The following is a 17,141-nucleotide window of genomic DNA, read 5'->3' as shown; positions in this document are numbered from 1 at the left end:
ACCATGCCTGTTGGCTGTGTCACTTGTACTTAGTTGTTTTGCTCAAGGAAACAGAAATGGGAGCTGGAAAAAAAAAAAAAAAAAAAAAAAGAAAAAGAAAAAAATGCACACACATAGACAAGGACTACTTTGGAAGTAATGTCTTCTCTTTTATTATGTTGGCCCGTGAAGTCAGAGGCAAATGTTACTGGTATGGCAGTACAGCATGAACTTTTCTGACAGTATCCCCGTACATGTTGTCACCATGTGACAGATGGCAGGGAAGGCGTACTCTGACAAAACAGTGTCTGACATGGAAGTGCATATGAAGCAAAGATATTGAATTGAATTCCTCTGTTAGGAAACATTTTAACCCACTGACTTTCATTGACCTTAGCTGAATGTTTGTGAAGACCAAACAGTGGATGTGAATTCAGTGAGGAAGAGGGTGGTGCATTTCAGCAATGGCAACAGCAACATAAAATTTTGATCAGTTCATCCACGTAAATCAGCAAACAGTGGTGACTATGTTGAAAAACAGTGTTGTGCAGCTGAGAATTTGCTCTACCAAATAGCGCTATCATGCTCCTCGTATCTCTTGTAGTTTCCATGAAAATAAATAGGAGGCATTACTTTCAGAGCTACCTATGTATATCATGGGACATTTCCAACACTCCCATCATGATCAGAATGCTGGCCCCAAATTCTGCTCATTGCAGAACAAATCAGTCACTGTCAGTACTGGTAGCTTGAACTAGTCTGAAGCTGTAACATACACGGGCATGAACAGCAGCCTGTTCACAGCTGACATATTTGCCAGTTCATGGTTGATATATTAAAGAGTCCCTCCTATGTTTCATGATTTTCTTTTCTGCACAGAACTGAAAAAAAAAAAAAATAATAATAATGTATTCACACATTCTTATGCATGTGCAATTTGAAGTAGCAGAAGTCTGGAATTACTACATAAATATCAAAGGAAACTTATTTCCAGAAAGAAACAATTATTGTACTGTTTGAAAGAGCAGCCTGAGTCATTCTCTGGGAAGGGTAGAAATACACACAGATGTGCAATTGGATACTTTCACATAAGGGGTGTCAGTGACCCAGGAACAGAAAAGCAATCTTTTAAGACAGCTAAATTTAAATTATAAAACACAATAAGGACAGGAGCATTTGCAATAGACCAAGAGGGCTACCTGCCCTAATTACAGCCCCCAGGCTGGGACAGAGGCTGTAAGAAGACCTGCCCTGGAGCTAGCACAACTTATCAGCTTTGACAAGCCACTTGGTGTCTGTGTCCTTTCCTTCTGTGCATCAAATACAGACACTGGTATGACAGACAGAACAGCCAGACTCCCTGGCACATCACAGTCCGCCTGTTTCTGTTGTGGGCAGTTTTTTTCGTCAGAATGTACGCAAAATGCCTCCTCTCCCCCACAACTGCAGCTGTCATCCAAGTGATCAAATAAGACCTGCTGCTGCTTCATCACTACTCACGTCCCATTACAGTATTTATTCAAGAATAAAGTGATCTGTACAATTTCAATTTATCCAAGTGTGTGACTTTCAAAAGCTACTATTATCTTTGTTGCCACTGGAACACAAAACATCCAATACTTCAGGAACCCAACCTTAAGAGAGAAAAACAGTTTCCTCCTCAGTATTACAATGTACACACATAGATCTGCTGAAGTGGAGCAGACCATGTAACATGTAACAGTTCCAGTTCACCGAGACACTGCCACCACCTTCTTACAAATCCTTGCCTTGCACTTGCCTTATTCAACACTGTATCTTTACAAATAACTCATTCTCTTTGAAAACTCTCAGGGGACTCTCTTCTTTGGTTCCTCCAGTTGAAAAATTCTTGTTAATGATGGTATACATGTGACCTGTGTCCTCCTCTATTAAATACTGGTCATTCAATTCTTCCTACATTAGTGTATTCCTTCTCTGTACAGATGATATCTCACAACCCTACATTACTGAAAATTTCATCTAACTAATGCCTTGTGCCAATATCACTAATAAAAAAAATAATAATAATAAAATTAAAAAAAAAAAAAAAAAAGTTAAGTAAGGTTGATTCCCCAGCCAAGCCTTAAAGAACCAATTTCTGCTGACATCAGCAAAGGACAGATTAACCATTACATTGTGAAACATACTCAAACACTACATTTGACTTGTACTAAGTAAAACATTCATAGATATTTTGGTTGTGGTACGTATTTGACAATTAAGGATATTGTGATAATTAGAATAACAAAATTGTTGATCACAGAGTCATAGAACATTCTGAGTTGAGAGGGACTCATAAGAATCTTCATGTCCAACTTTTGACTCATACAGGACCACCCAAAAATCAGACCGTATGTTTGAAAGCATTGTCCAGACACTTCTTGAACTCCAGCAGCTTGGGGCTGTGACCACTGCCCTGGGGAGTCTGTTCCATGCCCATCACCCTCTGGTGAAGAACTTTTTCCTAACACCGCACCTGATCCTTTCCTCACATCGCTCCATTTAGTTATCTTGGGTCAAGTCACTGTCACCAGAGAGCAGAGCTCAGCATTGCCCCTCTGCTCCCCTCATGAGAAGCTGTAGGCCACCATAAGGCCTCCCCTTAGGCAAGGGAGTGTAAATTCTTGCTGCCTCCTAAAAATATTTGACTTGTTTGGTGTTGTTTATGTGTGGGTTGTTGTTGCTGTTGTTTTTATTAACAGTAAGTAACACAAACCTACTGCCAATCATCTTTTAATTTGGAGGTATGAGAATAAGAAATAAAACACAAAAAAAGAAATGAAAGTCAAATTAAATGGAACCCAAGAAATGAAGGGATTATGCAAGTAAAGACTCCTTTTCAAGGGCAAGTCAGGAAAACACTCAATTATCCTAAGCCAACACAGAGCTGTTGTGCTGCTCCAGATGGGGCTCCACAGGAAACACTGAGTCCACATTTTTTTACATTTTCACACTGGATTAAGAAACAAATTCACTTTCTGGAGGCATTTGGGTGAGAATTTTGGGAGACATTTAAAATGCAGTAGTTAAGGAATACAAAATGAAGTCTGAAAGCTCTCATCAAATGTATCAACAGCCAGCCTCAGTGTGTTTGATGAAGATTGCCTTTTTATAAAATGGGCCAACTTACTGCATATGTAAATGACACCTCACTCTTTCTTTGAAACAGCCTATCATTCTGACCAGCTCCATACTTCAGAAGCACTAGCAAACTACATGCTCTAAGTGCTATGCTTCACCATATCCTATTTCAAGAGGATGCCACCTTTCAGCAGAGATTCATAATCATATGGACTAATGAAAGAGCAAAGTTGAAAAAGTATACACAGAAACATTTAAAGAGCTCCCACCCTATGCTTTGACCAGGGACCATGGAATAGAACAAGATGTTCAAATTCTGTCAGATCACAGAATGGCCTGGGTTGAAAAGGACCACAGTGATCAAGTTTCAATCCCCTGCTATGTGCAGGATCACCAACCAGCAGACCAGGCTGCCCAGAGCTACATCCAGCCTAGCCTTGAATGCTTCCAGGGATGGGGCATCCACAACCTCCCTGAGCAACCTGTTCCAGTGCATCGCCACCCTCTGTGTGAAAAAATTCCTCCTCCTAATATCTAAACTAACCCCCCCACTGCTTCAGTTTAAAACCATGAACAGCCATGCCCCTTCCTGTTTATATGTTCCCTTGAAGCACTGGAAGGCCACAATAAGGTTTCCCTAAAGCCTTCTCTCCAAGCTAAAGAACATTTCACTTGGCATGGAGATAGAATAACTAAACAGATCTCCTCACAGGTGTGTGTAAAATGTAGTAATTAATTCTGTGTCCTTCCCCTGACAAGTGGATTTCCATGAAATTGACCATGAATAATGAAACAAACAAAGCTCTTTGCATACTTTAAAACAAATCCATACAATTTACTGTTAAATACTATGGCAGATTTATGAAGCAAATTTGATGGTCAGTATCTGTGACAGAATGTATAAACCAAAAATCTCCCCATCACACACATGGAGGGAAAAAAAAAATAAAAAAAAATCCACTCAGATAATCCATTTAAGCTCAAAGCTCAACTTCGATGGATACTGTTGTTTACTACCACACTAAAATGATGCACAGATGAGTCGATCTAAACAATTCAATATTTAACAAGGTTGGCACTCTATAAACAGATACTCACATAACGTAGAAGTCCTGAAACTTCTTTAAGCCTACATAAGCATTTATTGAAGCCAAAAACAAAATACTGGATTGTTTTGTATGTATTACCAGCTTTCTGACAAGCAAGCCAACTTTGCACTTCAATGAAGTCAGATTGCAAATTTAGCATGAACTGAAGTAGAGTGCAGCAGCTGAGCTGAGATTCATGGGAATGGGATCATCAACACAGCAATACACAGCACGGAACTGACAAAGTTAGTCATCTTCCTACAGAACAAAGAGAGATGATAACAGTCACAGTACATCTTTCCTATGATAAGGCCAACCCAGAATCTGTAAAACAAGCAAGAACACTGTTTAAAAATCACATGCCAAGTCCTGAGGAGAATGTAGCAACGATAAAAGTGAATGCCAGGACATCAGGTGACTTTATCCTTATGACTGCATTTAAGTGTGCAAACACCCAACAATGCTGCAAGCTGCAGGAAATATGTTGGTTCAGCACTCTACAGTTAGCTCCTTCATACATCTCAGCAGTCTTCTTATAATCTATTTGTGCTCCACACAGAGGCTTTCCATCATTCCCTGCAATTTTAAACTGTTTTGTAGCTTGTATAATAGGTACAACCTGTTGGGATTAGAATCCAAAATAAAGCAGTTCCTACAGGCCAGCCTAACAAGGATTCAGTATTATTCAATATTGAAATATTCTTCTTAAGCTTCTGGCCACTAGAGGACACAGCCAACAAACACCTGCTGATAAGTAGGGTAGATATTAATGCTACAGCCATCTACCTGCAACACAATACAGAGCTGCCATTCCAATCAGCCTCAGCATTCTTTGGAAAATTGTTCAACAGTTCTGCAATTGGGCGCATGACACACCAGCAACCCCATCCTATATCTCTCTCTTTTAGTTTAAAATCATTTCTCCTTGTCCTATCACAAAAGACCCTGCTAACAAATTTGTACACTTACTTTTTATAGCTGCCCTTTAGATACTCAAAGGCCACGATCAGGTCACCTTGCAACCTTCTCCAAGCTGAACAACCCCAGCTCTCACAGTCTACCTGCACAGAGGAGGTGTTCCATTCCTTGGATTATTTTACAGCCCTCCCCTCCAGCAGGCCCCCATCTCTGAGGACTGAGGACTTCACAAGTGGATGCAGTATTCGATGTAATGTAGCACCAGTGCAGAGCAAAGGAGCAGGATAACCACCCTCACCCTGCTGGCCTCACTTCTTTCAATGCCACCCAGGATACAGTGGGCTCTCTGGGCTGCAAGGGCACACTGCTGGCTCACATTTGATTTCCCATCTACGAGTATCTCCAAATGCTTTTCAGCAGGGCTATGCTCTATCCTTACATCCCCCAGCTTGTATTGGTAGTGGAGGGGTGCCATAACCCAAGTGCAAGAGGATCACCCAGGTCCACTGATCAAGCTTGTCTAGGTCTCTCTGGATGACATCCCACCTATCAGTCATGTTGATGACACCATACAGCTTGTAAACACATCTGCAAACTTGCTGAGGATGCACTTGATCCCACTGTCAACATAACTGATGAAGATGTTAAAGAGCACTGGTCCCACAAGGCAGATCTGTACATAATTACTAAATTTCCTCAGGTAGAAAATTCTTTAAAGTGCCTAATCATCATTTTGGGCACTTGCTTCCCTCAAGGTTATAAAGAAAAACAAGACCAACACTTGAATAGGGTACCACAATCAAAGCAGTTTTAAAGTTCCACAGAAAAATTCTAGTTATGTATTAAAATAGTCAAGCATATAATGAAGAGATGTTACTTTCTTTAAGGGAATGAAAAGTGAAGAGTAAAAAAATATTTTTTATGCCTCAATATTGATTTTGCAAGACTAATCTTAGTTTTTTATAACAGAATTATTGAGCCTTCTATATAACACATGTAAATTAATATGTCAGAAAACCATTTGCTGTATGAAGGCATAGGTTTCCAAAACTGGGGGATTTCAGTTAATTCATAGAAAAATTCATGCAAAAATTGGAAGGCTTAAAGCAACTGAAACCTGGCATTATGTACTGTTTAGCTGCAACATGAAAACTGTTTGTGTAGCAATTAAATAATATTTTCCTATTCAGCTCTGTCGCAGTTCTTTTTATCCTTCCCATTCCTTCCTAAAAAACAGTCTGTTCTTCTGGGAGGACATTACATACTCTGCCAAATTCACACCGTTTGACATTTACCAGGGAAGTAACATGTTGTCATCAGTGTAAATAATGCTGCTAATCCCAATTCCCACTGAGTCACCATATTGCTGTGCTGCTAGTAAATGCACAACTTGGACGAGAAATCTAGCATGATTTACTATTATGCTGCAGAGTCAGTCAATCAATTTTTTACTGGAATAGTAGTGAAGGTTTTGTTTTGCATTACAGAATCCTGGAATATGATCAAGTAAAAGGTCCACCTGACACAATATACAGTGCATTCCAGTTTGTAGTTTTAGCAATGCGTATTTATACTACAAAAAGAAAAGAACTAAAAATAAGATAGTTGCAATCAGATCAATACAAGACCTTACCGAATGCTTAAAACTTACAAGGAAAGTAATTTTTATTATTAAACAAACTTAAATTGCTCATTCTAATGATGAAACCACAAGGAGTGCCTTTTCTCAGGAGAACAGTACAATGACAAAACACTTCAGTATTTTTATTTTTTGTCAAAAACAATAGGGCTTAATATTCTCTAGAATAATCATCTGAGAAATTGGCATTACCAAGCTATACTTGCTTTGGTTTCCAAAACAAAAGCCTTATAAATTAACTCTCCCAGTAACTACAGCAAACACCATCAAGTCTTGGAGCATCAGATAAACAACAGCAGATCACCTCTCTCATACTCCCTTTCCCACAATTGTGGTAGTTCATTATAATACTTACAGAAGACTGAAGAGAGATAAATTAGCACATTTCCAAGGAAGGTTTAGAAGAGATAGCACTCCAGCAGGATTTCTTGTTTGGTTATAAAACAAGTGTTGAAATTAAACTCCTCCCTTTTGTACATATCAGAAAAAAATAATTCCCACTTTGAATACTAAAGCCTCATTCTGCAGCTTTGAATTCCAGCAGTTCCATTCAATTTATCACCACACAGATGTTTTTCTGGAATTCAATGGAGCTTACACCACACTTAAGTCAGATCAGAATCCACCCTCAAATCTAATACCACACTGTGTACTTTCAGTAATTACTCTGCTCACTTGGCAGAAGAAAAGCGTCTCTGCTTTCACTGTAAATTTATTCCACACTCAAATGTATTAAAGGTAAAGCACTGTCAGGTTCTTGGAAGAAGACCAGAGTTTTTTTAGTGTAACACTTCGATTTATGCCATTTAGAAAGATCTATCAGGTAAAATATTTTTAAAAATATTTACAGTTTTTGACCTGCCAGTGTCAGGATCCCAACTGAGATGTGGCTGCACCTCAGATAACTCCTTCCTCATACAGAAGAGGTTGGGTTAATTGCACTTCTCGATTTGCTGGGAGAGTGGAAGCTATTATACATTTCAATCAACAGTAACAAGAAAAATGAGAACTTTGCTTATAAACTCATGAGGTACGAACATCACACCAGTATGCATGCTCCAAGTTAATGACAGGAGTCTGCATCTATGAGACAGTGAAGAACTTGACCCCCAAATGTCTTCATTAAATGCTATTTGGCCAACATAAAATGACATTTATAATATTTAACTGGCTTCAGAAAACAGAAGTTTAGGAATTATAATGTCCTTGAAATCAACTCTGAAGAAATTATTCCATTCAAAAAGTTTGCTCAAGACTGACCTGTTTTTTTCAAGTTTCAAACTCTTGAAACAAACAGCTGAGTTTGAAGCTCATGCTAACAGTGTTTAGAAGCCTATTTTTGAAGAATATTTTTCAGTAAGATTTTTCATCTCCAAAATTGGGTAGCTCTTTAAAAATAAACTTCATAGGAATACAGGGAAAAGGAAACAGTGCAGAAGCTTAAAAATAGACTCAGGAGTCCAATAACAAACCATAAATCATTCATTTCCATCACACACTGACTTGCAACATCATTTCTGCTTTTAGTAAAGAAAGGAGTTCAGAATGTTTTGGGACAAGTTCGTTCCTTCCAACCTAAAAGCAACTAAGCTTGATCCAAACACAATTAAATCCCAGGAGACAATGGTGTAAATTAGTTTTTCCTTGATCTCTAGCAATTGTGCTAAAAACAGAATTTCTAGCACAGTAGTGGCAATATAGTACAGGCACTTAAATAAAAAAAAACACAACAAACCACACACAAAAACATCAGCTGGTTTGAGAAATCAAGTTCTATAATGTAACTATGGAGAAAAAAATGCTTAGCATTTACCTTGAGAAATAATGCCTACAGATTATATGCTATAGGCTACCATCCCACATTCTTTGTGTACCACAAATTTGCATTGAAACAAGGATTTTAACCTCTGGAAATCCAGCACTGATTAGGCAGTAAATCCAGAGAAAAATCAGATTCATAAGATACAAGATTCAAGACTATCCTTTTAGACATAGAACAAAAATATTAATGAGAAAGACTGTATCACATATCAGATTGGAAAGCAAAGTACCAGTCACATTAGCTTCTAAAGACTGTTCTGTGAAGCAGGACACAAGGACAGAAATCATCACCTACTCATTGAAGGGTAAATAGATTTTATAAAAACATCTAGTATCATTTGTTATAATGCAATTTATTTTTCTACAGACCCAAATAAAGCCTTACTATCCCCTAAACAAACACTTATTAACAATACTCAGTGTCTGAGATACTATATTAAACAGTATGCTGTATAGTCAAGATGAGCCAGATAAACTAACAGCACCAATACCTCTAAGCACAAGGAGTACCACATGCTGCTATAAGCATAATTTTTTCTTATTCCTATCTCTCGCTAGCAGCAAACAGAATGACATGTAATAAACTCCTCATGAACACATCTATCCTTTTAAGCTGAACTGGGAGCTAGAAGAACAACATAGCCAGAAGACTGAAAACTGTAATGATGCATGATAGAAGAGCAAAGAAGAAAAATGGAAGTGGGTGGACAGCAACTGAGGAGTGATATCAAATGGATTGGGTGGAAAAGCAAAAAGAGCAAATGAATAAGGAAAGAAACAAATGAGATGTGGAAAGACAGAAGACAGAATTGCCAAGAGTTCATCTAAAACAGTAGTTCTTAAATCATGGCTCAGTAAAAGAAAATTACAAAACAAGTTTGATGGAAGATTGAATTATGATGCTGCTGTTGGTGTCATACTTCTTGAGTGATGTTGTCAGGAGAGCCAGTCATAACTGAGAGTTACTGGCTTACCATATGGTGAGTGCAAGTGCGGAATGACTTTGTTAGCTATGTGTCTGATGAATAGGAGAAGGAATGCAGCAGCTAGTGAGGGAAGGCGAACTAAAAAAGGGAGGGAAGGAGAATCACCAATGAGCTCAACTGGGAGCAAGATCACACCCTTGTTAACTGGTCTGCACACTGAGGTAACTACAATGTAAGTCTCACAACCTCAGGCACTACAGGAGCTGAAAAGCATTTTGCTAAAGAGCCCCAAAATCTTATCAGGAGCTGAGGTGAGTTCCTGTGTGTATTTATAAGTAACATAATAATGACATCTGTAGCGTGAATAATGTTTCATCCAGTGTTCTTTTAAAACTTCCTGAAATTGCAACTGATTAAAAAAAAAAATTCTACACAGGTGACACATGCAATGAATGCACAACAGTGATGGCTGAGGAAATTCTGTGAGGCATAATTGCAATGCATATTTTAATTCACTTTAAAAAATTAATCATCGAAAATAACATTGTCTATATGATGTAATATCTGTATTATCTTGTAATATGCTGTAATATCTTGTCCTTATTATCAGTCCAAGCAGAATCAATACATAAAGGGATAGAAAGTTTCCTAAAGATATCCATTCTAACTTACCCTCACCAAAACACAATAAAATACAGAAGAGAAGGCAGGTATGGACAGACATAACCTCCTCCAATCTCTAATACTGCAGGTAAAAGAAATCAAATAAAGCTTTACAGGATTTTTTTTCATTGCATATGGCGTAGCATTAGTCTTGGAAAATACTGATTTATACTTCATGCAGGAGAGAAATTTGTTTGCCAGACACTTATAACAACTCTAGATCCAGATTCTGAAGAATGAGGTGAACACCTTTTTCTGATTGCCCTGTAGAGGGAACTGCTTGCCTCCAGCATAGCTGTACCAGAGGGAATGTGAAACAGACTCTTCTGTTTCACAGTTCTGAGCAGGAGATACAAGTCTGGTGGGTTGGGACAGGATGCAGAAGACCAGCTGAGACTTATTTCAAGACCTTTATTCACTGTCTCCTCTGCAAGGGATGGGAATATGCTGGAATGGCAGGGGAGGATTTTGGACTCAGAGGAAAAAGTTAAAGGCCTGTTTTTGTTGAGAAATGCTACAAAGAGAAAAAGAAAAATGGAAAAAATTTGTATAAACTGAAAACGTACCGTATGTGTCTCTTCTATACTTTTTTCTCTTTGTATTGGAGCAACTGGAAATTCAAGGAGGGATTTTACCGTCTTCCTTTTGGCTCTTTCCATTTGAATATTAGTAAAATAGTTGACAGCAGCAAACTCGATGAGAGCAGAAAACACAAAGGCAAAGCAGACCGCTATGAACCAGTCCATGGCAGTAGCATATGATACTTTTGGCAGTGAGTGTCTTGCACTGATGCTCAGTGTCGTCATTGTCAACACTGTGGTTATTCCTTCAAAGAAACAGAACAATAGCACTGCTGAATGCAAGTAAATCAGAGAGAGAATATAAAAGTAGACAAACAGCTTCAAACAAAGAGTTTCATATCACCTAGGAGTGATTTAAATCCCTATCCACCTCTAATTGTAAAATCCACTATTAGCAATGAAAAAGCAGTTACACTGAAAAAATAACAGAAGTCACTCCAGTGAATGTGACACTCAATCTTGACAGCAAATGGAAGAAAATAAATATCCTATTCAGTTTAAAAATATATTTATTACCAGAAATTAAATGTGAAAATCTCCAGTATTACTCCTTTAAATCAACACAGCAAACACAGTATAAGATAATGTTCTTCCAGCACTGCAAAATAATGTACTGTGTAATACTACTACCATAAGAGCAAGACTCAGATATTGCCATCAGACAGCACACTTTGTGTTGGCTTCATAAGGCAATCTTAAGAACTTCTGATATTCTACACTCAGCAATCCACTCTCCATAAAAATGAACTGCTGGGTAATGTAGGAAAGAAACAACTGACACATGGAGTAAAGATAACTCATCTCTCTGTTAGACTAAGAAAATGAAGGAAAGCCTTTCTATGCATCTTATGAATACTGCATTAGATTTAAGTCATGTTAATCACCATGTACTAATGAGCAGTAGCTACACACACACAACAGGTAACCAGTTTTTAAAAGAGCCATGCCTTCATTAGATCATCTACAGTTCACACTCAGAAAAGGTGGATGCCTTCAATACATATTTTTTATGCCAAATTATGTAGAATTTCCTAAAACAAATAATTTTCTAAATATTTGAATGTAATTAAGTTGTTTAACAGGGCATGTTTTCAGACTGCAAGAAATGCATAATTTTTCCTTTAATGGTTTTGGAAAGCTACCTATTACTCTGATCACACTCAGTCCAGATACCACTAAAACATTACAAATTTTTTTTGGTGCTAAGGAAAACTCAAAGATTATGTAAACAACTCTGTTAATTAGTAAGTCATAACCTTATCTTTTAAATCCTACTGCTACTAGTCAACTGATTATTTTTAATTAGGATTTCATCTTCTGAAATAACAACTTCAATTAAAGTATACATGCATGAACACTGAGCTCACAACATGACCATTTCACAGTGACATTTAGAGTGTGAACACTAGCTATACAAAACAAAGTATGTGTTTGTTTGTTTTTTATCTCATCCAAACTATTCCAAGAATAGTTAAAACATAAAGAATGCCATATCTCCCAAATACAAACTACCATGTACAGGTGTGAACGTTGTCCAAGTACTACCACAATAATCTCAAGGAAAACTGACAAGTATATAAATCTTCACTTTCAGGAAAACAACACTGTACTCATACTAATTCAAAATTAAATGTATATACAGAAAAGAATTCAAAATAATTAATAGTCTGCCTTCGAACAGGATCTTCACACACTGTCTTCTAAATGGGCATATATCATTTAGGTAATTTACCATGAAAAAGCCTTCACCTAGACACTGTAATTCAGAAAACAAGACAAAATTAAGCCACTCTCTCCTATTAGAGCTTCTTGTTGCTGGTGCTAACTTGCTTTTTAAAGATAAAGAGGCAGTATCTAGCTCATAAAAGCTCAAATAGCATTTCAGAGCAAACTCAGCAGGACAAAAAACACAAAGCCATCTTCAGTGGGAGGGTGTTGAAAAAACAACACTAAAAATGTTTAATTCTGAGAAAAATTACAGGAAGTTATTTTATCCTGGAAGAGACACGTTCCTGCTTACCTTATCCTTCCTGATTCTACTCTTACTCTCTTCAAACAAATAGTTTGACTGAAATGTGTTTTTAAGAGACATTTACTTAAGAGATTTAAGAATAGGATGAAATAACTTGAATGACCAATGAATGATTCACCAGATATATGGAGCAGAGGGCAGGCTGTGACAGTACTACACTGTTTATTACTCCAGCCTTTCTGTTTCTTCCTATTAAACTACTCCTCTGAGAGATGCAGTTGCCACTGCAGCTGTTCCTAGATATGTGCCAAGGACAAGAAATTAAGTTCTGGTAAAAACCTGTGTGTGTATGTATACGCACACACACAAGTTTTTACCAGAACTTAATTACCTGCCCCTGAGTGTGTGTAGGTATGTATATACACATATACATACACACATATACATGTGAACTGTAAATACCCAGAGTGAAATACTTGCAAGCTTCAGATCAGAAATACAAGTAATAATGAAATATATATTTTAAGAGTGCTTTTCTATAAAAAAATTATTAAAAATTATTAAAAACCTGATTGGAAAATAAAATTTTCTCTCTCTTTATCCCTAGTCTTCCACAATCATCAGATCCACATGTCTATAGCTCTTACTGGAGTACTTTAGTAAGCTTTATTAAACTCTTAAAAATTTCCGCACCAGAGCACCATTACTTCACATATAATTCCACAAACAAGCCTGGATGATATGCAATAAGCCAATGCAATGACCTCACACCTCCCAGCTCATCCATGCCTTCTCTCGCTCACTTTGCAGCACTGCTACCTAGCTTTTTGGGGCTATGATGGTCTCAAGATTCACAAAAGAACCTGAAGGACATATACTGCAGTTCCGTGCGTACTTCATCAGACCACTCAGCACTCATATGCTAAAACTGCAAGAGAAGTGTGTCATATGGTTGTTGTTAAGTCAAACAACTGAACACAGATTCATTACTAGAATTTGGCATGCCCAATCCCTCCCCATTTTACTTTATTTTAAATATGGATATAAGACAGCAAAAGGTCACACTATTTACGAAAAAAATGTCCTAGAAAACAGCTCCCAGCAAGACACCCTTACATCAGGGATACATAAAAACAGCAGTTCACCAGCAACACAAACTCTTCAGGAATCATACAACAGGTTTGCAAGCAAGAGACTTTGCATGTGTTCTATTCAAGCGGCATACTAGAGCTACTTAAAAAGACAGATGTTCTCTGAATGCTATCTCCCAGCCACACACTGTTAACTTGTTAAACATTCAGAATATATTGCAAAACCAAATTATGTCTTTGTTCCATCTGAAAAGCATTCATAGTGCATCATGTTCAAAATCTTTTTCATAGTAACAGACATCTTGACAGGCAGAAACTCCCTTGATTGTTTCTTGTGTGTCCTTCCTCCATTATCTTTGCCAAGTTCTCTCCAATCATGCATTGTCCAATGGAAAAATCTTTTATTTAGCCTCTTCTGACAATTCCTCTGGAAAGTCAATATCACAGCAGATACTGTGGCCTCATTTCTACCTCTTGCCTGCAACATTTCTATCTTAAAATTACCTTTAGTAAACAGGGTCCCTTTTGGTATTTGTCAGAAAACTTTCTAAAAGTACTTATTGCCATACTGTAAGACATTTCTTTTCAAAGGCAAACTAGAAACTAAATTTAAATTAGTAGATGTCCAAACTTTACTATTATTTGTTCCCAACTCTTAATATGGATATACTGACAAATATTTTTTTCTATTGCTGTGTAATTTGTGCATTTTCATTACCACATTTTGTCTACAAATACAGATTCAACTTTTCCAGTTTTGGCTACACATTATTTAAAAAGTACCATTATTCAACATTACTGAAAAGACATATATCCAGCAAGCAAGTATGTTGTTTTATATTTCTCTTATAATTAATGATCAATCTCATCTAATTTGTGATACCAAACAGTGTTCAGGCTTTACTTACATGTTTGGATGAGCCATCATATAGAAATATTAATTCTTGTCACTCTTTCCAGCACCTAACTATAGCAAAGCTTTGTTGTAGAACATTCTTTTCTTGATTAATCTGGCTTTCTACTAGAGTATATTATAAAGTCAAGACATTTCTCTATGAAGACTGCTTTTAAAAATGTTTTTATCTTATTCCTTTGTTAGAAACCATATTCCCATTTAATTCCTTTAATTATGAACACTTTGTCTTCCATTTAATCTTTCAAAATTTTGATTTTCAGTGTTTACTGTAGCATCACATTTAAACTGTATTTTGATGAGTTCACTTTTAATATCTTGCAGCCATTTTTCTTTGTTAACTCATTTTCATAATGGTAATAGTAGATGGAAGAGATGATCACTAAACATGAAAATATATCCAAACTTTGGTACATTGCAATCTTCCACTGATGGCATAGCTATATAGATATCCACATCTCACACACTCCCAACCAAGTTATTTTAAAAGGATTTTAGAAAGCATGCATTCAAGTCTTGCACTACTGCTCAGTAAAGGATAAAACCAGTCTGTATACAGACTAAGGACTACACTGGGTTACCTGAGGCCAAGTCTTCTCAGTCTGCTACCCCAAGTACCTAAAATCCTCACCAATGAACACCCACTTGCCACAGGCAACCAGGTTACGCTTCTGGATAAATACTCCAAACTTCTTTTGATTGCAAGGTCTCACAAACTACTTTCTTTACATGTTGACAGTAACATTTATTCTAAGTTTACTTTATGTCCTCCATCCGCACTAATACAGAGTCACAGGATACCTGTGACCTTAAAAGGCCTATTCTAGAGAAAATAATTAAATTAGAAAGCACTATAAAAAGATAAAAACTGAAATAATTACCAAACACAGTTCTAGCTGGTACAGATTCCTTATTTATCCAAAACGAAACTTGAGAAAGGATCACGGTCATAATGCATGGGATATATGTCTGAATCATAAAATAACCCATTTTCCGTCTGAGGTGGAAGTAAACTGTCATAACAACATATTCACCTAAAAAAAAAGGAAAAAAAAAAAAGTATTTTTCTGACTACACAATTTTTTTCAGTGTCACAGATTGACTGTTTTACATTATCAGCTAGGATTCTTTAAGATTCACACAACATACTTAACACAAATAGAAAGAAATGTATCTTATGAGACAAGAACAAAGGTAAGTTTCAAGCAAAAAATGTTGGAAATAGGAGGTCCTTATAGTGTCATTCTTAAAATGTCATCATATTATAACGTATAGCTAAGTCTGGGTCACTTTTTGTAGTCGAGTATGATTTATTTATCAGCACCACTATAATACTGAGATAAATGCAAAAGTCATTAACAATAATTAAAAATAGTGTAAGTTTAGATAAAGTATCATTACTCAAACAAAACAAGTACATTTTCAGTACAAATGGAGTAGACTATCTAAACAGTATTAGTACAAGAATTTTGTAGGGATAGTAGGGAAACCAGGTCATTAACTCATAGTAACTGATATGTGGAGCAGTTCAGCTTCTACAGTACTGCAAAATACTCTTTTATCATTAAGGAAAATATCCACAGAGCAAATATATGTGTTGTACTGCTCTATCTGTTTAACTGTAACATCTCACAATTCCCAAACTTGCTGATGTTTAAAAAATGATTCCAATTCTTAAAAATATTTTGGGAGTATGCTTTCTTATCAGCAAACTGCTCATAAGTGATACTTATGCCCATAGTTGCCATTTGTGCTGTAAGTAAGGCAAATCAGCAAAAGTATCTATTGTGACTAATGCATTCATGCCTAAGCTTATCTGACTAGAGGGTTTTTAATGGTTTTAATAACCCATTCTGCATGGTCTACTTTTATCCTGAGCTGTTTGTACTACAAAACAAAGGAAGTCTTTTGCACATAATGCAGCTACAGTGCTGAGAAATTACTTCCTCAACCAGGCATCCTCTTGACTCTTCAAACTGCATTTTAAGCAGTGATTAAATACTCATTTTGTCCCTTAGAGAAATGATCTGATTCTAGATTTTTGAAAGACCTTTGCAGTCTACAGTAATGAATCTGCAAATGTAAATCTGAAGGACAGAAACCCAATTCACATCTGTGCTATCAGTTCCTAGTACATAGCTTATGACATTCAGTAAAATACCTTACTTATGACATACAGTAAAATACCTAAAAGAAAGAAAAAAAGTAGTATTAAAGGGTTAGTTTGACTCCAATTGACTTTACTGATGAAATTCCTACCTGTAATAGACTTAATGGTTTCACTGGATACCGTATGCCCTAGCAGGTCATACTGAACTAAACTGGAAGACTCCTCAGGAACTTCCACTGACTTCTCAGGTCCTTTTGTCCAGGTATAAATCATTTCACTCTTTGGATATGCATCTACAACACAGCACCAGTTTGCATAAACAGGAAGAAACTTCTCAT

The 17,141-nt window shown here is 36.8% G+C and overlaps 1 protein-coding gene across 4 annotated transcripts in view; it reads right to left on the bottom strand.

Annotated features, from left to right (window-relative positions):
- The window catches only part of GABRA4 (gamma-aminobutyric acid type A receptor subunit alpha4), a 134,621-nt gene that overhangs the window by 11,932 nt on the left and 105,548 nt on the right, over positions 1-17,141 (bottom strand). For all 4 annotated transcript variants that reach the window (XR_001555162.2, XM_015862326.2, XM_015862325.2 and 1 more), the window contains 3 exons: positions 16,953-17,096; positions 15,575-15,727; positions 10,703-10,962 (listed from right to left, as the gene is read on the bottom strand). Coding sequence is in view for 3 of the 4 variants with exons in the window: in XM_015862326.2 (XP_015717812.1) it covers positions 10,703-10,962; positions 15,575-15,727; positions 16,953-17,096 (557 nt within the window). In the remaining variant the exon portion in view is untranslated. The remainder of the gene's footprint in view (positions 1-10,702; positions 10,963-15,574; positions 15,728-16,952; positions 17,097-17,141) is intronic.

Source organism: Coturnix japonica, chromosome 4 (genome assembly GCF_001577835.2).
Source record: "Coturnix japonica isolate 7356 chromosome 4, Coturnix japonica 2.1, whole genome shotgun sequence".
In the NCBI taxonomy this organism is placed as follows: domain Eukaryota; kingdom Metazoa; phylum Chordata; class Aves; order Galliformes; family Phasianidae; genus Coturnix; species Coturnix japonica.
The sequence above is the reverse complement of the archived record's forward strand: the minus strand, read 5'-3'. Positions and strand labels throughout refer to the sequence as shown.